This window comes from Hypoxylon trugodes, assembly GCF_022578975.1.
Source record: "Hypoxylon trugodes strain CBS 135444 unplaced genomic scaffold F4822scaffold_1, whole genome shotgun sequence".
Taxonomy (NCBI): Eukaryota; Fungi; Ascomycota; class Sordariomycetes; order Xylariales; family Hypoxylaceae; genus Hypoxylon; species Hypoxylon trugodes.
The window spans coordinates 1,561,067-1,581,337 of NW_026250016.1; the positions used below are offsets into that span (position 1 = coordinate 1,561,067).

General features: G+C 47.4%; 9 protein-coding genes across 9 annotated transcripts; 4 read left to right on the forward strand and 5 right to left on the reverse strand.

Annotated features, from left to right (window-relative positions):
* Positions 1-392: 392 nt before the first annotated feature.
* F4822DRAFT_385011 (fungal-specific transcription factor domain-containing protein) lies at positions 393-3,934 on the forward strand. Its single transcript, XM_051456587.1, has 11 exons — positions 393-559; positions 620-636; positions 703-842; positions 901-1,207; positions 1,259-1,475; positions 1,535-1,699; positions 1,796-1,933; positions 1,989-2,009; positions 2,083-2,192; positions 2,248-2,602; positions 2,669-3,934. Exons 1-11 carry the CDS (start codon positions 503-505, stop codon positions 3,788-3,790), a joined length of 2,649 nt encoding a protein of 882 aa, XP_051319324.1. The 5' UTR covers positions 393-502; the 3' UTR covers positions 3,791-3,934.
* F4822DRAFT_385015 (uncharacterized protein) lies at positions 3,935-6,720 on the reverse strand. Its single transcript, XM_051456588.1, has 5 exons — positions 6,443-6,720; positions 6,261-6,367; positions 5,856-6,209; positions 5,103-5,794; positions 3,935-5,032 (listed from the first exon to the last, which is right to left on the reverse strand). The coding sequence occupies exons 1-5, from the start codon at positions 6,542-6,544 to the stop codon at positions 4,251-4,253; spliced, it is 2,037 nt and encodes a 678-aa protein (XP_051319325.1). The 5' UTR covers positions 6,545-6,720; the 3' UTR covers positions 3,935-4,250.
* A 214-nt stretch (positions 6,721-6,934) lies between these two features.
* Positions 6,935-8,276, reverse strand: F4822DRAFT_385018 (PEBP-like protein). Its single transcript, XM_051456589.1, has 2 exons — positions 7,790-8,276; positions 6,935-7,709 (listed from the first exon to the last, which is right to left on the reverse strand). The coding sequence occupies exons 1-2, from the start codon at positions 8,089-8,091 to the stop codon at positions 7,496-7,498; spliced, it is 516 nt and encodes a 171-aa protein (XP_051319326.1). The 5' UTR covers positions 8,092-8,276; the 3' UTR covers positions 6,935-7,495.
* Positions 8,277-8,353: 77 nt separating this feature from the next.
* On the forward strand, positions 8,354-9,684 carry F4822DRAFT_16610 (EBP-domain-containing protein). Its single transcript, XM_051453214.1, has 5 exons — positions 8,354-8,771; positions 8,833-8,859; positions 8,930-9,066; positions 9,154-9,388; positions 9,448-9,684. The coding sequence occupies exons 1-5, from the start codon at positions 8,498-8,500 to the stop codon at positions 9,579-9,581; spliced, it is 807 nt and encodes a 268-aa protein (XP_051319327.1). The 5' UTR covers positions 8,354-8,497; the 3' UTR covers positions 9,582-9,684.
* A 335-nt stretch (positions 9,685-10,019) lies between these two features.
* On the reverse strand, positions 10,020-10,991 carry F4822DRAFT_16614 (Pre-mRNA-splicing factor Cwf15/Cwc15). Its single transcript, XM_051453215.1, has 3 exons — positions 10,854-10,991; positions 10,239-10,795; positions 10,020-10,184 (listed from the first exon to the last, which is right to left on the reverse strand). Exons 1-3 carry the CDS (start codon positions 10,884-10,886, stop codon positions 10,055-10,057), a joined length of 720 nt encoding a protein of 239 aa, XP_051319328.1. The 5' UTR covers positions 10,887-10,991; the 3' UTR covers positions 10,020-10,054.
* A 152-nt stretch (positions 10,992-11,143) lies between these two features.
* Positions 11,144-12,294, forward strand: F4822DRAFT_16690 (ribosomal protein S5 domain 2-like protein). Its single transcript, XM_051453224.1, has 2 exons — positions 11,144-11,409; positions 11,471-12,294. Exons 1-2 carry the CDS (start codon positions 11,246-11,248, stop codon positions 12,183-12,185), a joined length of 879 nt encoding a protein of 292 aa, XP_051319329.1. The 5' UTR covers positions 11,144-11,245; the 3' UTR covers positions 12,186-12,294.
* F4822DRAFT_16695 (P-loop containing nucleoside triphosphate hydrolase protein) lies at positions 12,264-13,122 on the reverse strand. The gene has a single exon (XM_051453225.1). It carries the CDS (start codon positions 13,040-13,042, stop codon positions 12,404-12,406), a length of 639 nt encoding a protein of 212 aa, XP_051319330.1. The 5' UTR covers positions 13,043-13,122; the 3' UTR covers positions 12,264-12,403.
* Positions 13,123-13,750: 628 nt separating this feature from the next.
* On the forward strand, positions 13,751-16,095 carry F4822DRAFT_16706 (uncharacterized protein). Its single transcript, XM_051453228.1, has 3 exons — positions 13,751-14,172; positions 14,233-14,508; positions 14,576-16,095. Exons 1-3 carry the CDS (start codon positions 14,141-14,143, stop codon positions 15,924-15,926), a joined length of 1,659 nt encoding a protein of 552 aa, XP_051319331.1. The 5' UTR covers positions 13,751-14,140; the 3' UTR covers positions 15,927-16,095.
* Positions 16,096-17,403: 1,308 nt separating this feature from the next.
* Positions 17,404-20,052, reverse strand: F4822DRAFT_439607 (Cas1p-domain-containing protein; the record flags this gene model as incomplete). Its single annotated transcript, XM_051462652.1, has 2 exons — positions 17,404-19,873; positions 19,944-20,052. 2 exons carry the CDS (start codon positions 20,050-20,052, stop codon positions 17,541-17,543), a joined length of 2,442 nt encoding a protein of 813 aa, XP_051319332.1. The 3' UTR covers positions 17,404-17,540.
* Positions 20,053-20,271: the final 219 nt, after the last annotated feature.

Here is a 20,271-nt window from a genome sequence, read left to right on the forward strand (position 1 = left end):
TATATAAACAAACATGCGTGTAAGCGAGTCCGGACCTCCGGGTTTATTCAGTTAAAATATTTATGCTACAAGTAGGATATACACAGTTATGCATGCCAAGATCTTATCCATATATCTTTTAACACAAACAAAAATTGTATTTATTCTCTGTTCTCTACCTAGGTACACTATAAAACCCCAAATGAATTAAACTATAATTTGAATAGGAGGATAAGAGACCATAAGACTAAGATAATTCTATAGAAAAACGCAACTATCTTACATCAGTATAATAAGACATGTTTCTATCGGAGTACGGAGTAATTACCATCCGATGGCGCTGCGTGATTACGTAGGTGGATACAAGTTGTAAGTGCGTACCTAGGTACCTAAGTGGATGCCTACCTGTTTGAACAAGCCTCTCCTTAAAGATTCAACTTGACATATACGGCTAGAGCACATGGAGGCACTTGAAAGCTGTGGCTACAATATCATTATAAAATAATTTTACCCCGTGGGCATCATGCTCGAAGATGGATCCGTAAATGAGGCCTCAGGCGCCCATGTCGGAGAGATTTTGGTGATTTGTAACCCCCCCCTGTTCACAACATTCAACCTACTAATGTTGGTAATTAAACAGTCGTGTGTCTCGTGCAGGTAATTGTTGGATTCACCTACCGCCATGGTCCCCGCCATTCTGGCTCGGTAACTGATTTCATGCAGAAATCGAAAACTTAAATGTGATCGTACCAAACCTCGTTGTAACCGTTGTGAGAAAGCCAAGGTTGAATGTATCTTCCCTGAGTCGCGGCGGAAACCAGCCTTCAAACGAAGAAATGTGAGAGAACTTGAGGCCCGCCTTGGTAGGTACCTCACTAGACTCCGTCGATTTAGACGGCATGAACTGAGATGAATGCGCAGCGCAAGTCGAAGTGCTTCTGTCGGAAGCGACCCAGAACAAACCCAAACACAATGAGGCCCCTGAGTCCGTCAACTTCAAATCCCCTGAGGTGGCCGACGATGTCATCTTTCAGGAGATGGACTTCACTGACCCCGAGATATCCTTCGATAATGGTACTGGGTACTCATATCAACAAGACCCGGGGGTGACGTTCTCGGCCGAGACATCAGATGTGCACGACCAGGAACAACCGTCTTTCTATGGCGACCTTATGGACCTCGGTGGGATATACGAGAGTTTGCCCCCTTTTGAGGTGATGGAAGAATTGTGAGTGATAGCAACGCGAAAATGCTTTGTACGGTCGCTTATAACGAACAGGAATCGAATCTACTTCGAGCGTCAGCAACATATGATACCTATAATTCACCCAACCCGTTACTTGCAAGCCTTTTATTCCGCCCCGCATATGAAGCCCCCTATGTGTCTTCAATATGCCATATGGGCTCTCGCTGCGCATGGTAGTCCGAAATATCAGGTCTACCACGAAATATTTTACCGACGCGCCCGGCAATACATCGAGGCGGATGAGATGAAGGTAAGTCCCATAATGTTGCATTCTCGCACTTTGTGTATCTGTGACTTATAAGTCAAAAGGGATATGGCGAGCATTTCATTACCGTTTTTCATGCTCAAGCATGGTGTGTAATATCTACATATGAAGCTAAGTCTATGTTGGTCACTCGAGCAGCTATGACTTCTTCTCGCGCGGTTCGGCTCGTGCAAATGATGGGTCTCCATCGGCTCGATGGTACCACAGAGGTATGTGACATCGAGGGATTTCGATTCATTTCGGCTCAACATAGGAGTCAAAGCTTCACGAGACCGCCAAACGGCAATTGCTGATACTCGATCCAGGAGACATGTCCAACTTTACTCCCCGCGAAAGATTGGACTGAATTGGAAGAACGACGTAGAGTTTTCTGGGGAATCTTTTGCATTGATAGCCATTGTTCTATCTCAACCGGATGGCCATTCCTTATTGACTCAGCAGAGGTGAGGCAGGATTATTGAAAAGGCAGGCTTGACTCTGAGCTAATGCGCTTTACAGGTTACAACTCATCTTCCGGCTGTAAGCCCTCCTTTCTGCATGTCATAAGTCTCCTCTACAGCCCCCTTTTACTAACTCTGATTCGAATGTGTAGCCAGAATCTGCGTTCCATAATGGCGAGGAGGTAGAGACATGTTATCTCCACGATGCCTTCAAGGGACACCAATATTCATCATTTGCTGGCGCTGTATTAGTATCCCACATGTAAGGATCCCGTCAGTCTCACTCAATCGCCTCCTACTTGCTAATTCATATCAAGATTCAATCAAATCCTTAAACATATCCACAAACCTAAAGCCAACGATAACACTGGCGACTATGAGTACGGTGAATACTGGAAGCGACATCGCGATATCGACAACAAACTTTCGGCCGCGTTCATGTTCCTACCGGAGTCATTTCGATTACCCGAGAATTATCGTAACCCGATTGCCGTACATACGAATCTCAACTTACATGCATCTATCATTTGCTTACACCACTCCGCGATTGACAGGATAGAGACCTACAAGCTACCAGAAAGCGCTAAGAAAATCAGCCAGGATCGTATGACTGCAGCGGCACAAGAAATTGTCAATATTATCAAACTGACTAGCCATGTCGGTTCAAACCCCGTAAGTAGTGCTTTCGACTGACAATAAATGGAATGTTACTACCAACAGACGCTGATACTGTCGCAGAAAAGCCCTCTAGCCGCATTGGCATTATATTGCGCTGCTTCAGTCTACGTCTACCTATGTACAGAGGTGCATACACCAAGTATCATCGATAGCCTTGAGTTCATAATCGCTGCGATGGAAGCCCTTGGAAGAGATCACGCAATCACCAATGCTTATCTACGCCAAGTTGTGGTCGACATCGAGCGGAATGATATCCGACATTTAGTCCGTCTACCTCGTCTCGACAACGACCCGACCGCCGAATTCACAACCCACCTCGCCCACAACATCCCTCTATTAGCCCGCTCTAAGATATCGCGGCACTCAAATCTACAACCACCCCTACCAGGGCGCCTACCGCTTGGAAAACCCCTCGGTCGTGTCGTCTTTACCAACGGCCACGACTGCGAGTACGGCACTTGGACATCCGATAGCCGCAGTCGGGGTTGGACAGTACAAGAATTCCAAATGCAAGCCCAATCCAAAGCTCAAAGCCAATCTTCCACCTCCTGCGAAAACCCCAACCACAAGAACCACAAAAACAAACGAAAACGCGCCTCCCCACCACACGGAGCTACCAGCACATTAGACGACAGTACTCCAGAAGCCACCGACGACCCGTCGCCCTCCTGGCCCTCCCAACCGGCAGACCACGTATCAACGAACCCCTCAACCCACCCCTCACCCCCCGACTCCCTAATGGCCGCTACAGCCACCCACGGCCCGGTATTCATGGGCGCAAGTTACGGCGTCGCACCGGGACAACCGCGATTAAAACTAGCACATCGCACCAGCTCGCCCCAAGTCAGTGCCGCCACATTAAAACAACAGACATCATTCCCACCGCCTTTCCCGGCTCCCTCTCCGACGTATTCCGTAGCGGATCACCAGGCTAGATGTGGAGCTTGGGGTGCAAGTGGAATGAACTCTCAATTTAGCGGGAATGCGAATGGAAATGGGAATGGGAATAAAGGCGTACCTTGGGGTTTCGTGGGTGGTGAAGGCCCGGGTGTGGATTGGGATGCGCTGGGTGCAAGTTTAGGGATAGATCCTCAGATCGCTGCGGATGTAGTGGGTTCGGGGGCGCGGGATGTTGGGGTAGAAGGGGATGGAGGGACGGGGTTTGATGTTAATGTTGGCTGATTAAATCGGTAAATATTTAGACGGGCTTCTGTGCAAATTGTTGGATATCGGTTGGTATGTGTGTATTTAAGCTATGATATCCCCTCAGCTTACTATTACGTGATATACAGATCCATTTAGTCTATTCAACTATGAAGTCAGAATGAATTGTGGTTTATCATATAAGCTTGCCTAGTAAAGAAAGAAAGAACCGAAGTTCATGAAAGAGTTCACTTGTTTACTTCCTGATGCGTGTATTCCCGCATCGGCGGTAGAGGCGGGTAATGCACGACGCTATATATGCAAATGCTAAAAGATATCAACTCATAATCGTCCAAATATCCCTGCTTCGATATGCTCCTATCCGGCCATGTGCGCATTCCTACCTAGGTATTCCTTGAATACCGTGTAATTACCGCGCTTTCACGCTTTCACGCCTTCACGCCCTAACCCCCTTTTACTCCCCCTATCCTTCCACCGTTCACGTCGGCGCTGTCAACACGGGTATAACAGGCTCAAAGCTCCAGTCAAAATCATCCAAGAAAGTCCAATCAATATTCTGCAACGTCTCATTCCCATTCCCAACCCCCGACAATCCAGCCGGCGTCTCACTTCCATTCATCCCTACACCCGCACCACTTGTCCCAGTCCCAGCACCGTTCCCTCCACTTGCAGTATTACAACCATGCGTAGCAGCCCCATTACTCCCCAGACACGTACAATGCGCCAGAGGCTGGTTCTTATACCTACAATTATGGACATGATCCGTCTTCCACCTCGTCATACAATCATAAGTTACACTCGCACTCAACCGATGCGAGAAACTCGACACAGGTTCCTCATTCCACTGCACCGTCGTCGAAGCTGCGCGTAACAATCTATCCGACCAAGATTCCAACAGATTCCCCAATCTAGTCGGTAGATCCGCATCGGCTACTTTAGCGCGCCTAGAAGCAGTAACCGCGTCAGAGGCAGATTTCTCGGCTTCGGTGCGGTCGATGAATTGCATGTATGAAGACCGTAGGAGGCGGTACACGACACAACCTGCGGCTAGGAGAGCGCGGAAGTAGAAGTGCGGCACGTGCCGTAGGAAATCGGTTTTCCGGTCGAGGTCGAGCGCCGAGCGCATGACGGCGCGTGCTGTGTTGTAGGCACGGAGGATGTTGCGTTTTAGGGCTTCCGGGTCGTAGCCTGGGAGGGGGATCATGTAGTAGGTCTGGATTTCGAGTTGGACTAGCAACGCATTGAAGCGGTCGAGCTCGTCTGGGGCCTATCAGTATACTACGGAGAACTGATGCTAATGGAGAAATATTAAAGGGAATAAGACACATACCTGCGCGTTCGGAACATATCAGGCCCCTCACAGCGTTCCACTCATCTTCCAACAGCTGAACTACTTGTGGCGAAACCCCTCGCGACTCTTCCAGGCACGCCGCCATCATTTTTGTCACATGATTAGAGAATTTCTGGCATTCTAAGAGAACGCGAAATGTAGATGGAACTTGAAATGGGGTTCGGCCATCGATGATATTCTGGATGGTTTGGTTGAATAGACCACCGACAGGTGGGATACCTAAAGATGATGATATCCTTTGGGCAATGATATTATATCCAGCCCAGGTGAAGGAAGCCTCTTCATCTGTGAAGGTGTTCTGGAAAACACCTTGACTGTACTCTGGATGATTTCCTTTCCCGCAGTGGATCCCCAGCTGAAGGGACGCATTCATGCAAGCCCCAGAGAACAACGCACTTGGATCGTTTACAAACCGTACTTCAGGGAATATCCATGCGCAGAGCAATATAAGGGCATTTATTGAAGAAATAGACAGAGGCCAGTTAGTGATAGCCGTGAAGGCATCTTTCTTGACCGATTCGGATAAAAAGGGGAAGACCGTAGAGGTCTTGGCATAGCGACGTGATGCTATGTAGATGATGGTCCAGAATAAGAATGGACAAGCTTCATAACACTTATTCGGATCTTTATGCCTTATGATTGGCATATATGGATGATAGCATTCGAAGTATCTAAGTACCAAGTATCAGAATTATGCGAATTTCTTCATATTTCAGGGACAGTTCAGCTCACTTATGAAAATAGTAATCAATATCTTCACCCGAGAACGGCTGTGACCCTAAAGCCCTAGGGAATGTGGGTTCAGTCGTAGGGGTCTGGCCAAGCGTGGTACTTGCGGGTGTATGTATTACGGAAGAGGGAGCAACTGTGGCGTTCACTGGCGTTGCAAGAGGAGGGGGGCGTATCTCTGCAGCGGCAGAGACGCTTGCCGGAGAGGGTACTCCAAATCGTGGCGTACTGTGTTCCTTAAAAGGGGTGAAGGTATCATTTTGCTCGGCACGTCCCACTGTCACAGTCGGGGATGAGGGATGTCCACCAACACTCTGCTTAATAGATTGGATTTCTTGTACTAACTCATCCAATTTACTATATGATCATTTAGTTTATTCAACCTATAAAATAGGCAGGGTGTTATACCTCTTTCGGCTTACTCTCTTATGAGTTTTATCCACCAGACACGTTAAGTGAAGCTTTGCGCAACGCTGGCATGGCTGAGAAGGATTCTGGCTCGGATTACACCGTACCTATCAAAACTGTCAATATACCATGCATTGAAGTGAAATATGGCATGATAAATAACTACAATAAGTGAGACATACCTTAGCATCACGGCAACTAGTACATGCAGTATTTCGCTTGATGCGACTAGATGGAGCCGGCGTGGGCGGCGATGTCTCTCGATTGGTATCCGGCATTGACATGAATGGTTCCTACGGCACCGATGGCGCGCTAATTAGGTGCGTTCTCCGGGCCCGAAGGGATACATGTGCATATATTAAAAAGTAATGTCGCCGTCGCACGAAGTCGACCTAGATGCCTGTAGAGAGAAGTGAATTAGAGGGAGTTAGCCGGTCGGCTACGCCATCGTTTATATTTGACCGATAATGGAATGCGGAGGCTTACGCCACGGGAAGTTCGGTGAGATATCGGTGCCGATCCCTGCAGCTTTCCACAGCCACATCTTGCTGAAGAGTCCACTCTAGGAGGTATACATTCTCCGAAGATACCTAGGTACATATAGATACTTGGTAAGGTACCTAGGTACTTACATATATATAAGTGATTCAAGGTTGTATTAGAAAAGAAAAAGAAAAAGAAATGTTACTTGAGGTCGATTCGAATTCAGTATCTCAAGAGCCAAAAAATTCAAACAACAGAAACAACAAATTCAGACAAGCTCAAACAAATTTTGAACACGCTCCAAGACATTGATTGCCTACACCAGTTCAGTACAGCAGTGCAGACACTCCAAAACGTCCCGAAGGACAATAGGCGGTTAGTTATGAGCACCTATAAACTCTATACAATTGTTACTAGCGCTATTAGGAAACGTTGTGTAGCACAATATGACCTTATGACATAGGTAAATTAGTAGGGGGTAAATGAAGGGGAGTGTTTGGGTTCCGAGGTTATCCGATAGAGAATCGCTTCGTTTACTTCTATATTTTCTGCTTCCATCATTAAGAGCTACATCATAATCTTCTATCTTTTACCACTTCCTCTCTGCAACACCTATCCACATACCCCATGCCAGGACCTTACCAACAATAGCTTCTCCTATCTGTTCTCTTGTGGTGGTCGCAGTCAACAAGCTAGGGTCTAATGGTTCTTTCAGAGCTACGACCTCGAAGAAATCTATAGAAAGTTGAGTTTTAACAACGTTGACATGATACTACAGTAATGAAAAGGTATGGCTTACATCTATGAGGTCCGTGGTTCAGAAGCGGCCTTGGTGGAATATATACATTACTATTCCTCGACCGACCGTAATGAAAACCACCCTTCAATCTTGCTTTGCTCTTATCCTCGATCTCGAAGTCAGCAGCATCGACACCTGTCTTTGAAGGTGCGATGCCTCCATAGATCCTACCATAGAAACAACAATTTAGTCATCAGTTCCCCCCCGGTCGGCAGATACGAACATAAAGGTATTGAAATATGCTCACCCGTGACAAATAGGCGTAGGTAACGGCGCGTCCGGATCCTCTGAAACCAACAGCCATTCCCTGACCTCCGTCGCGATATGTACTGGTGCTTCCCAGCGCAAAGAAGGGAATTTGCCTACGCCGTCGGCCGTGTACTCGACACCGAGTATCGAGTTAGTGGGGCCGCATTCGGGTGCTGTGACGGTGATCTCCTGTTTGTCCTGCAATTCAGCGAACGCAGGTCCCTTAAAGAAGCTCTTCGCATCGCGACCTTTGGCGTTTTTAAATAGCCAAGATAGAGTTACTTCTACGAGGGCGAGCATCTTCGTTTATAATATGGTTGCGGCGATCGATTAAGATATATTAGGTGGCTTGGCGTCAATCAGTGCAAAGTAAGTGAAGAATTTCATATGATTCCCTCCTTTTGAATCCTATGGTATTTAATATCGTATTTGAAGATTCCGGCATTACGAGGCTACGAATAGGATGATTCTAATGTTTGAAATTAGTAAAATTAGTTCCTCGAGAAAAAGAGTAAGCAAAACAGTATATCAATCGAGAACCCCGGTTCACGAACCTCGGAGCCGATCGCGCATATTCCCCAGGCAACGCCAAGCCGAATCCATCTTATCGACAACATCACCCCTGACCGCTTCGACACGCGCTATCAATCTACCAGCCTTTGCCTTCCCGCGACGCGATATATAGCACAATTGAACATTCGAGCGAATGTGGATCATGGATTATATGGATTTTAGTTGGTGGCCGTTATTCGGCAGGGAGGCTGAGATCGAGCCCGAGAACCTCGTACCTTCTCATCCGTATTATCCACTAGGTGTGAATATTACGGGATATGCGGCGAATGAAGCAACGGTCCCAATGCTTCTGGCATCCTTAGGTGGCATGCTAGGGTTTGCGATTCTGGGCGCATCTGCATTCGCTTTGAGATTCAATTCGAATTTGACAAAGTCGAATATTGCTCTGTTGGGTTGGTTTGTGATGAGTGAGTGGTTGACAATATGCGCACATGTGGCTAAGGCCCGTTCACTAATTCACGTCTGCAGACGGCTGCTTGCATTGCTTCTTTGAAGGTATCTAACGATTCTACTAAGACTCGTTCATTATTACACGTTGTTGAAGACTGCAGCTAAATTAGTTTAGGATACTTCGTTCTGAATCATGCTACCGTCGCCTCGTCACAGAATGTATTCGCACAGCTGTGGAAAGAATACGCACTGTCCGACTCACGATATCTGACTTCGGACTTCTTTATGCTTAGCGTTGAGAGCATCACGACAGTGAGTAAATTACGCCAATCAGAAGACTAAACCCCTTACTTTCGGTGTGAGCTTCTAGGTTGGGTGAATAGACGCTGATCTTGACAGTTTATCTGGGGACCTCTCTGCTTCGCCAATGCTATAGCAATCGCTCGAGGTAGTCCTTCTAGGCACGTACTGCGTATCATTGTTTGCATGGCCCACTTGTACGGTGTTGCGCTATACTATTCTACAAGTCTATGCGAAACCTATTTCACTGGCCGCTCTCATAGCCGGCCCGAGTTCCTCTACTTCTGGGTCTACTATGTTGGTTTTAACCTACCATGGGCTATCGTCCCAGCAGGTGAGTTATCTTTAACTTAGCCCCTTTTTCTAGAAGAGCCCAGAGCTAACTTCTTATAGTTCTCCTATTTGATAGCGCAAGAACTCTTACGAAGGCAGTAAGAGCCTTAGACAAGATTGATATCACGCTAGCGGCTCATCGCAGGACTCAGGATGCGTCAAATGGGACCATTGAGCCTAAAAAGACGAAGTAGGGATATAATTATGGGCGTATAAGCCGTAGAATGCGGCGATATTTCGTGCCACTATATACACCTCAATATAACCATTCCCATACCCAGTACTGTTGGTTAGATAATTTTGCATTTTAAGTAAAGCGAAGCTAATGTTGCTCGCAGAATCAATGTTGTTTTGAGGTATATGCTAAGGGCACCAATCTATCCTAACTCCAACGCAATGTCATTGATTACCCCCTGTCGGCTTCAAATGCGATATCATCAGCGGAATCACTACCAACGTAGCCTGATAGTAGGAAAAGCATGTGGATCGAGAACCATAACCAGCTATTCCACTCCGATCGCAAGATACACCTTTCTTCGTCCTCAGCGGCGCTTGAGGTCTAACCGGTTTATTGAATGTTCGATGAGAAGCCGGTGAGAAGCCGGTAATCAAATAATACTTCTGAATTATTCCTCCTAGCAAAGTAACATTCCCTGTGTCGTACATCTCATCTTACGTATTTGTTCATGAATCGCTTGTGGAAATCCGATCGTAGAAGATCGTTGATGAACTCCTTTTTCTTGCCCTTGTCTTCGGTCCCTCTCGCCTGGTTCTTGAAAACGACATCGTCGTCCCATCTGTCATAACCTAGTCAGCACAATACCAACGTAGTTCGCTTCATTTTGACGTACCTTCGCCTCATGTTGAAATTCTTAGGATTCAACAGCGGATTGCCCAGCGCAATATCTCGTTCTCGCTCCTCTTCTTCCGCCGCAGCTCTCTCTCGTTCTTCCTTTTCACGTTTCTCTGCTCGCTCGCGCCTGATCTTCTCAAGCTCCCGTTGCAACTCTGCCTCCTCATCTTCGTCGTCATCACTATCTTCTTCACTATCATCATCATCCTCGTCTTCTTCTGAATCCGCGTCTATATCACGCGACTCCTCTAATATGCGCCGCCGTTTGGCCTCCGGATCTTCTTCACCTCCGCCATCACCATCCGATTGCGATGTCAACTCTAGAGGTCGCTTCGCGGCGTTGGTAGTAGGTTCTGTCTCATCGGCAGCATCGGGTAGTGCACCGCCGTTCTGCTTCGCGAAGTGTGCGGCTTCAGCTGCGAGGAGTTCAGCACGTAGATCGCGTGGCTCGTCGGCATCGCCTCCTTGGCCGGGTTGACGGAACTTTAGCTTCGTGTGCGCTGGGAGGAGACGTTGGTGGTAGGCTGGTCCTCGGAGAGCTTCTTTTCCACGTGCCTGTTATTTCGTTAGTATGTGATGGTATTGGTATGGGTATTGATAGGATTATACTTACGGGATCGAAGGTGGGTCTGTGAGCGGTAGTCATCTTGAATTACCTCAAGATAGAACTACTAGATCATATGTGAAGAAATGAAGGTGTTGAATTAGAAGGTTAAGTAGAAAGTGTTAATTGAGATTGATGTTCTTAATAAAGTGTAAAGCTGGGATGGATGGATCCATGGATGCGACCGTTAAGTCGGTGTTTTAGTGCTCTAAAATGCCGACCTTGCAGGAAGCTAGTGATTCACCGCCCGGCAGAATCTGCAGTGGGAATTTTGAAGCTTCCATCATGAAATGTACACACCCCACCATGCCATCAAGCTATTGCACCTACTACCATTAAGACGAATTATGCAGTGAAACAGGAACGTATATCATTTCCACTTCTAATTTCTCTCTCCTATCATGCCTCGAGAGGCCGAGCCTTCACTCAATGAGCGCGCATTCGTAGTGCAGGCACTACAAGATGGCTTGCGTGTCGACGGCCGCGCCTTCGATCAATACCGAAAGCTCGAGCTCAAGTTTGGTGATCAATATGGAGTCGCAGATGTCACTCTAGGGAAGACAAGGCAAGTTATAATGTTATATACACACATGCATATTATATATAGCTTTGCTAACCGCAAATAGGATACTCGCGAAAGTATCAGCCGAAGTCACAACGCCTTACACTGATCGGCCGTTTGATGGCATATTCACCATCACAACCGAACTTAGTCCAATGGCATCGCCTGCCTTCGAAGTTAATAGACCCACAGAAACCGAAATCCTACTATCGAGATTACTAGAGAAAACAGTGCGCCGATCAAATGCTCTCGATACCGAATCATTATGCCTCGTTGCGGGTAAAAAATGTTGGTCTATAAGGGTAGATTTACATGTCCTCTCGCATGATGGCAACTTAATCGATGGATCTTGTTTTGCTGTCGTAGCAGCATTGCGCCACTTCAGAAAGCCAGATACCAGCATAGAGGGAGAGATATTGACTGTATACACACCCGCGGAAAGAGAGCCGGTTCCGTTAAGTTGGCTACATTCGCCATTCTGTGTCACATTCAGCTTCTATGGAGAAGGAGAGATTGCATTACTAGATACAACTCTCCTGGAGGAACAGTTAAGGGTCTCTAGCTGTACCATCAGCCTTAACAAACACGGAGAAATCTGCCAAATTGCGAAATTGGGTGGCACACCTGTAGACGCGGCTGCACTGCTTCAATGTGCAAGCGTTGCTCTTACCAAGGTCAAGGAGTTCTCCACGTTATTGGATCAGAAACTAGCCGATGACTCCAAGCGGAGGAATAAGGGCGGGCTCTTAGCAGAGCTATCCGCGGAGAACGAAAGATAGCAGATGAAAACTGCTGTTCATAGATGACCAAAAAATGATAAGATACCCATGCTCAAGAGGCCAGCCCTCCAAATGATCTCGAACTCGAACTCGAACTCGAACTTAAACTTGAACCGTGACTCCCAAACCCACAAACGCCTTGTCCATGACGCTGAATGCAAACCCGATCCCTCTTTATAACCAATCAACATAATGTAACGTAGAACCCTTTCTCCTTACTACCTCATCACTGGTGGCCTTGATTCCTTATTCCATTTTACCCTTGATCTCACCCAGTCAATTGCTTCCCTCACACCCGTTCCCGTCAACGCGCTCACAGGCAGTACTCTCGAGTCGCGAATACTCGACGCCTTCTCGCCCTCAAACACCTTCTTGACTAGACCCTCCTTTATGCGCACAACCTCAACACAATCCTCGCGATCCTGCTTATTGGCCAGTATAAGCAACGGCACACCTTCCGTCTCCGAATTCTGCAACACATCCTCAAGCACAAGTCTACACTCCTCCAACCGCCCCGAGCTATCATGCTCCAGGTTACCATCGCCGATGTCGGTGCTATCGATAATAAAAACGATGGCATGGCAGCTAGCATAGTAACTCTGCCATAACTTGCGCAGACTCAACTGGCCCCCGACGTCCCAGATTTTGAGATACATGTCGGGAAGGGTGAGTGTAGATACATTCTGCCCGACCGTAGGTACAGTCTTAAGTTTCGGGTCCGGGTGCTCGGGGAGGCAGAGCGATTTCGCTTGCTCGTGGAATGTGGTCTTGCCGGCGTTGTCGAGACCGAGGAGGATCACGGAGTATTCTTCGCGCCGGCGCGCCAGCAGGTAGAGGGATTTGGCTAGATGGTACATTGTTCTTTTTGAGGTGTCGCGAGCATCGGATAGGGGGGTAATCGGGAGATTTGTTTGTAGGTACTTGAGCCGGCGATAAGAATAGGTACCGTAGTAGTGGTGGCTTGAGGTGATGTTTTAGATGGGTTGACCAATGATTCGTCTCGTGGTTCGTGGTGTGTCAAATCAATTCGAAATTAACCTTGCAGAAGAGTCTAGTCTGCTTTGGGAATGGTCTATTGAAACGCGATGGTATACTTCCGAATTGGGTAATTACATTTAGCACGGATTTCTAGGAAGTTGTAATAGAACGTTACTTTATGTACCTAGGTATCTATTCTCGTTATTATTCTATCAGAAAAATCACATGTCTTATGTATCACAATAATTCAGACATTTAATGAGACTTGATATAGTGTGACAAATATTAAAGGTTGCTATATCATATTCTGTCGTGTTTCTGAATTCAACATGAAGATACATGCACCCAGGTATCGTGAACAATTCGGGCACCTTCAATTTTGGTATAGGTATACACACAAAAAGAAAGGGGCTGGGAGTTATCACTTCTATTTTTCTATAATATATGACTGGTTCTTTCCATAACGCCATGTCTCACTCTCGAACGGGAGCCTGCATGAAGGATAAATACATGTACATATACAATTAATGTCCAACAGAATTAATATAAAGAAGTTCTTAAAGTATATTCTTTTATACTATTCATAAGTGTTTTATGAAGCGACGATAATATGTTAATAAGTAAGGTTTAATCGCCGAGTAAATCGTTCTTGCCTTTTTACTGTTTCACCAGGAGCCTATCCGACGATAGCAAAAACATGACGTCATAACTATTTAGCGCCCAATCAGCCCGTGTCATCATCTTCTCTCCCTACCACCACTTACCACTTACCAAATTCCCCCCAGCCACGCCGTAACAAGTTGCATGTTCCCCCCTCGCTACCCATACCTTACCAAACTTCATACATACAAGCATCCATGCATTCTCATCATTACCTATCCTTGTAAATTCATCTAAAGTCTATCGTGTACTCCGTGTTATTCCGTTGTTTCGTAGATCTGTTATAATACGCCTGCCCTAATAGTCGATAGCCCAAAATGGCTCCGGTGCCATTTCAACATCCAGTTAGGTAGGCCTTGTGAAACGTCCATTCACTCATCAGCAGCCAACTCAATAATATCAAATACAGATACATCCCACTAGCTGCGGTTGGAACTCATCTCATATCGGTGGTATACTTGACATATGCTATTATTGCTAGCCTCTATACATCATATAAGTCATTAGGACCAGCTCAAGATACACGATCACGCCTTGCCCAGCGGAAGAGATTGGTTCCGGTTTTCGTCGGGTTAGCCGTTGCTGCTTTTTCGGTGGCGGCTTATACATCTGTGGCTTCAGCCATCTTGTCGTATAAGACGTGGGCATACGAACATGGTGTCGATCGACCGGAACAGTATGAACAGTATGGATGTTTCATTACTCTACATAATTATTAACCACATAGTGGTGTATATCTAACACAGCCTTAGATTTACCACCAAAGATGAGCTCTTCCCACCGCCCGAGAACACGAGGAGACTCGACTTGTCCTTTATTGCTCACTGGCTGAGTGACACACCAGTCTATTTCGATGCTCTTGAGATTGTCGCTGAGAAGGCTCGCCGCTTCTGGTGGAGCCAACAGATTGATGTTGCAACCGCGGCATTCAGTATATTATTATCCATCGAGGGGAGACGTCGAAAGATTCCCCTGAATGCTGCTTTCCTAATCCTGGCACATCTCGTGAACCTGTCATTCGCCCAGAATTTGTTCTACATCGCTCTTCTCTTGACCCCTACGCCACTATCATCTAGTAATGATGGTCTCGATTTACCAGTGGCGCCTAGGCGCCTCTCGGTATTCACTTGGATCCGTAACAATCTTGTTACGCCGAAACCTAGGAATTGGTATCCGCACCCGTCTCTACTTGTTACGGCCCTAGCCTTCAGCTACTCATCCATACTCTTGCTTCCCTATGCTGCGGAAACGCCGTCGTTTAGAACAATAGCCTTTCTTGGTCGAGCCTCAACTTTTCTACCCGTGATTCTTCCCGAGGTTGTACCAGTAAACTGGGGTAAGGTCCATTCACACCCCCATGGCGCCTATCGCTCACTCATAATAATATTTCGGACTGTTGCCGCCGCGTCATTTGCGATTCACGTCAAATCTAGCATTGCGGGATTGGCCTACAATGTTCCGAATTCAAGTCACCATCGTCATAGTGTCTTCCTACCTTGGGATGTAGAAGAGCGGACCACTTGGGAACGCAGTACTACAGCTCTTGTTAAGGTCTTGGGTTCTATAAACGACCATCCCGCCGTAACGGCCGTTGGTTGGGATGTGTTACTATGTACATTGAGCCTCGGCCTATGGGTTGCTACTCGCGCTACAAATGCTCAGGATGTCATTCAGTCAATCTTTCCAATTCCTAACTTACGCCGTAAGGTTGAACACTCGATCGAGGGGGGGATACCGAGCACCCCCGTCAAAGCCGATCCTGAGCCTGTCGAGGATATTACGCCGGAACACCATATGGTATTGAGACGCCGTGGCCGGTCAGCTAGAAGAGTAGGAAGCGTCGCAAGTTCAAGCGGACCTAGTGAGGATGGGTTTAGAACTCCCGCAAAGAGAAGAGGCCGGCCAAAAAAGTCCAAGCAACCCGAAGAAGAGAAATCGTATACGCCGTCTTCGTCGGAAGCCAGAGATTTGGTGGAAGGGGACGTCTTGCCTGCTAAGGAGTTGGACTGGGAAGATACTGCTCTGACTTGGGGCCTCGCCGCATTGCTCGGGCTTGGTTCCGCTTCTTCTAGTGTTTTTGGAGGGGAATGCATTTCGAGATAAGAAAGGGGTTGTTGGGGGAACAGAAAACAGGGTTAATGAAGCATAATCAAAAGCGGGAAGTTGAAGATTGATATGACGGCGTTGGGTGGGCAGCTTAAAACGCATATAGGACTTATAACGGCGCTCTTGGCGTAGCGACTCATACCAATCAACTAATAATGAGCGCACTGGTTTACTCAGTTTTATACATCTAAGTGACCGCGGGAGCTATCGTCGTCAGGACCCGCCGAGATCCCTTTATGTTTGTAGGCCCTTCAACTTTTTACCACGAACGCGTGGATCCGCTTATGTTCTGTTCCCCCGGTACATACTCCTCGTCTCTTTCCTTCTTAATCAACTAGTTCGTTGTCTGGAACGACGACATCATCTGACGAATAACCCAGTGCGCATAACCCTTTACACGCAATTTTTTTTTCATCCCACACAACCTAACAAACCATTTTTAGATTCCGCGTCACCAAGCCCTTTACTTTTCTTCCCAACTTCTTTCGGTTTCGAAGTATTACAACAATAACCGAAAAACATTTCAACAGATCTCTGGGTGGTAGTTTGCTCCGATCTACCACCGCCCCGTGGCCCTGAGGCTACGACGCGAGTCGATAACGTTGTTACTCTCATCAATAACCGTATGTTCTCGTCGATTATGAATTTGTTTGGGCATTGCTGACATCAAGGAGGGCATCGTGAAGACATCCCTCTGCTACTCGTACAGCAGCCATCAACGATCCGGTCCTTGAGGCCGCAAGAAATACGACTCATCCATTTACAAGAGACTTCTCTTCTCCCGAGAATCCATTCCTACTTCTATCTCCGCCATTTTGCCATTCTGGAATCAAGGAAAATACGCAAAAAACATCATTCAGTCCTCCCAAAGTTTCGAGCCCCCTCTACATATTCAACACACCAAACCACATTCCAGCTTAGCATTAAGCGTAACACCATCATCATGCCGACAAACTACACGGAGCTCGTAATCTGGGATTTCCAGGAGCGTTACGAGATTCCCCTGGTCGTCTGGGACATCCTCCGCTACTACGAGTATCTCGAACTCAACTACGGCACGGTTGATGTGCAACAGCAGATCGCAGCAGTGATTGGACGTGGCAATGGTCCTGGGTCAAACAGACACTGTTTTTTGTGGACGGCGGCTCGCTTGAAGGGCATCGTCCAAGAACGTCTCGCTGAAAACCCTGTTGTTAACGCCGAGACGGCGATCATTGCGGACTGCGCCTTTTTGATGTACGAGCTGTACATCTTGGGAGAAATGGCCCCTTTCTAATAAGGTCCCTCTTCACTTCACCGGGTTTCGAGATGTCTAGGGGTCTTGTTTTCGGGAGCATAGGAGTATGGGCGTATGAGAATAGAGGAGGAACAGAGTCATGATAGCTTTTAAAAGCTTCATGTATAAGTCCATAGGACGACAGAATTCCTCTTAATAAACCGAAGCTAACGCTGAGTAAACCATTCGCCTTGTAACCTACGCTGTGATAGCCATGCTATAACAAACCTCCATAAACGTAAACGTAAACATACTACCTTATCCCTTAAACGCTTACCTAGAGACCATTCATCTCCCCCTTCCGTTCAACTCCCCTATCCTCTCCCTACCTCCATCTACCAAGTATACACCCAATTCGCAACCCACAACACCAGCACAAACCCCAAGAACACCTTCTCCGTCATCCACCTCGCAAAAATCCCCGTAGCCCTATGTCCCAACGCCGCAACCCCCCCAAACGCCAGCGTAAACAACCCTACCTCCACCAATCCCCCCACCCTCCCCTCTAACGCCCCAATCCTCAGCTTCGCAGTCGCGTTCGCGCCAAGCCAAATATGGTACTGCAAGACATACGTCTCCAGCGCAACCCCGCCCAGCCTAGCAGGCAGTATCAAATACGCAGTTTTCGCCCTCCCCCTCAAGACCACGAAAGCCAGGACCGGGATCCAGGATATGTAAGGATGGAGGTTGTTATACTCGGATTTGGTGGGGAGGGTGGTTTGTGTTACGATGAGGAATTCTAGGATGCAGGCTGCGCATACGGAGTAGAATACCACGCGCCATTTCGGGGAGATGGGTGGGAAGTAGGGGGTTTGGTTTGGGGGGAGGATTGCGTGGGTGCGATGGTGGGATTCGGTGTGGATTAGGACGGCGACGGCGGAGCTGAGGAAGAGGATGTACCGGTCGAGACGCAGGCGGAAGCGCATTTCGGAGGCGTCCCAGGAGAGGCGGAAGATTGTGTGGGAGAGTTGGGCGAGGCTCTCGAGGATTCCTGGGGTTGAGAGGAATATGTCGGTTAGGATGGCGCTAGTTATGAGTTTTAAGATGAGCCAGCATGGACGTCGGTTCAGGCGGTTGAAGTATGCTAGGGTGCCGTGGAGGACGAGGTAGTAGAAAGATATCGCCGAGGCGAAGTAGTATGAGCTGTAGGTTGTGCCCATTACGTATGGGAGGAGAGCGCTGAGGAAGTTTAGACGGAAGAGGACGATCATCACGCGTCTGAGGGAGAAGTCGTTTGTCTTCAGGAGATAGAGAGTGTGTCCATACCCCGAGAGGTAGAAATAAGCGGATATGAAAACCCGGATGATCTTGTACACCCATAGGGTTTGGGAGGCGTGGTGATAGTGGTAGAGTAATATGAAGCCTTGCATCAGCCCTTTGATCTCATCGGAGTGGTCTCTCGACAAATATCCCGGCCCACGATAGCCCGGAGGATCTCGTTTAGTTTGATTCGTAGACCAAGAAAGGCCATCCGCAGTCTCACGACTTCTATGTAACGACAAGAAGCTAGCCACCAGCCATAGGAAGCATACAGCGAGGAACTCGTTTTGTTGATAGTGCCGTTCGACTTTTGCTATGAGATGTGTCCCGTCGCAGAAGCAGCTCCATATAAGAATGCCGAGGATGATTCTACTCGCTTTGACTGATTCGACTCGCCATCGGGGTAGTGCAGCTCTAATTCTATGGCGAAGGTACCGAGGGATAGTTATCGCTGTAAGGCTCCATACCCATAGGGCCATTTGGAAGGGGAGGTTTGGTGGATTCGCGACGCAGCAAGTGCCTCTGAAGGATCGTGACTTGGCTTTCGCTGCGGTATTGCAATGTGCATTGAGTATGACGTCGAGCTTATGTCCAACCGCAGCATTGGAAACATGTAAGCCATCGCTGCCATGATCTATCGTCTCCCGAAGCCACATTTTATTGAATACCCAGAGTATATGCGACCACTGGTCGAGTGAGACTTTCGAGAGGTAATCATTCATCTTTTCAATCTTCTCTGGTGTGATTGTCTTAAACCGATCAAAACGCATAACATCGTATTCAGGTCTATGGACTGGACTTAGAAGAACTTGGTTTGCAGCACCACGGAGGCCACGTGCTTTGCGTTTTGACGATGATGCCGCATCATCGTTTAAGTTTGACGAGAGGTACGGAAGGACGCCATTGATTCCACGCTTGAATAAATCCATATAGTCATCCTCCCCATATCGAGCAGCCCAAAGTCCTGGGGCACCTAGAACGATGAGCGTCGTAGGTAGTTCGCCCTTATTGCTAACATTTCCTGCGTTTAGGGTGTGGAAACTGTGCAATGTGTTGTTTAAAGTAGTAGTATTCAGCCAAGGGTCCCAAATATATTCGATATCGACATCATTGTCTTTAAACGAGAGATCTGTATGTTTGCCCTTAGTTGATCTCAGCACTATGTCCAACATCTCACTTTTCGCATGGATAGGATCAATCGATTTCGCGAAAGCCCAGAAAAGCTGCCGAATAGTAGAATCGCCTGCGAGGATGACCTTCCGGTGGGTTAGACAGTCGCGAACAGTTTCCTGAGAGTATTTCTCCATAAGGCAGTCTTTCGGTTCCCATATTTCGGCACTGAGCTCAGACAAAGGCGACCATTGCCCATCGTGTAGTAGAGCCTGACACCCGTAAGGATCATACTGTCCTGTCTGGTAATTAGAATTAAAGCAAGCCGAGATGGGGCACATCCGACCACTCAAGCTCAATTCTCATACCGATTTTATATTCTTGATATTGCTGGAGACCGAAAATCGCGGCAACAGCAAGTATAGTGATCCTAGTGATAGAGTGAGACCAAGTTAACGGTCTTAGTAGCCCTGGCATGGTGACAAATTTGAGACGATAACTAGGTACAATTTGGCTAGACGACACAAAGTCAAGATGGCGGCCATACTAGATGTCAGTCTAGAGGCTTGAATAGATGGAAGGGTGTTAGCATCGCATCAAATGTTCCTGCATACATAATGCAGCATTCTAAGGTATCTACAACCCGAACCTATAATTGAGCACCTACATGAAGGTAGTCTCAACTTCCCCAGCAAG

Excerpts from the sequence above, each read along its gene's own strand:
- F4822DRAFT_385011 (XM_051456587.1), top strand. The coding sequence starts at position 503 with ATGCTCGAAGATGGATCCGTAAATGAGGCCTCAGGCGCCCATGTCGGA. Across the intron at positions 1,476-1,534 it reads TCGAGGCGGATGAGATGAAG|GGATATGGCGAGCATTTCAT; the intron begins GTAAGTCCCATA and ends ATAAGTCAAAAG. Across the intron at positions 2,603-2,668 it reads GCCATGTCGGTTCAAACCCC|AAAAGCCCTCTAGCCGCATT; the intron begins GTAAGTAGTGCT and ends ATACTGTCGCAG.
- F4822DRAFT_16614 (XM_051453215.1), bottom strand. The coding sequence starts at position 10,886 with ATGACTACCGCTCACAGACCCACCTTCGATCCC. Across the intron at positions 10,796-10,853 it reads ACAGACCCACCTTCGATCCC|GCACGTGGAAAAGAAGCTCT; the intron begins GTAAGTATAATC and ends ACGAAATAACAG. Across the intron at positions 10,185-10,238 it reads AATTTCAACATGAGGCGAAG|ATGGGACGACGATGTCGTTT; the intron begins GTACGTCAAAAT and ends AGGTTATGACAG.
- F4822DRAFT_16706 (XM_051453228.1), top strand. The coding sequence starts at position 14,141 with ATGGCTCCGGTGCCATTTCAACATCCAGTTAG. Across the intron at positions 14,173-14,232 it reads CCATTTCAACATCCAGTTAG|ATACATCCCACTAGCTGCGG; the intron begins GTAGGCCTTGTG and ends TATCAAATACAG. Across the intron at positions 14,509-14,575 it reads CGACCGGAACAGTATGAACA|ATTTACCACCAAAGATGAGC; the intron begins GTATGGATGTTT and ends ACACAGCCTTAG.
- F4822DRAFT_16690 (XM_051453224.1), top strand. The coding sequence starts at position 11,246 with ATGCCTCGAGAGGCCGAGCCTTCACTCAATGAGCGCGCATTCGTAGTG. Across the intron at positions 11,410-11,470 it reads GTCACTCTAGGGAAGACAAG|GATACTCGCGAAAGTATCAG; the intron begins GCAAGTTATAAT and ends AACCGCAAATAG.
- F4822DRAFT_16695 (XM_051453225.1), bottom strand. The coding sequence starts at position 13,042 with ATGTACCATCTAGCCAAATCCCTCTACCTGCTGGCGCGCCGGCGCGAA.
- F4822DRAFT_385015 (XM_051456588.1), bottom strand. The coding sequence starts at position 6,544 with ATGTCAATGCCGGATACCAATCGAGAGACATCGCCGCCCACGCCGGCT. Across the intron at positions 6,368-6,442 it reads CTAGTTGCCGTGATGCTAAG|GTACGGTGTAATCCGAGCCA; the intron begins GTATGTCTCACT and ends CAGTTTTGATAG. Across the intron at positions 5,033-5,102 it reads GATATGTTCCGAACGCGCAG|ACGAGCTCGACCGCTTCAAT; the intron begins GTATGTGTCTTA and ends GATAGGCCCCAG.
- F4822DRAFT_385018 (XM_051456589.1), bottom strand. The coding sequence starts at position 8,091 with ATGCTCGCCCTCGTAGAAGTAACTCTATCTTGGCTATTTAAAAACGCC. Across the intron at positions 7,710-7,789 it reads CCTACGCCTATTTGTCACGG|GATCTATGGAGGCATCGCAC; the intron begins GTGAGCATATTT and ends TTTCTATGGTAG.
- F4822DRAFT_16610 (XM_051453214.1), top strand. The coding sequence starts at position 8,498 with ATGTGGATCATGGATTATATGGATTTTAGTTGGTGGCCGTTATTCGGC. Across the intron at positions 8,772-8,832 it reads GTTGGGTTGGTTTGTGATGA|ACGGCTGCTTGCATTGCTTC; the intron begins GTGAGTGGTTGA and ends TCACGTCTGCAG. Across the intron at positions 9,067-9,153 it reads GCGTTGAGAGCATCACGACA|TTTATCTGGGGACCTCTCTG; the intron begins GTGAGTAAATTA and ends TGATCTTGACAG.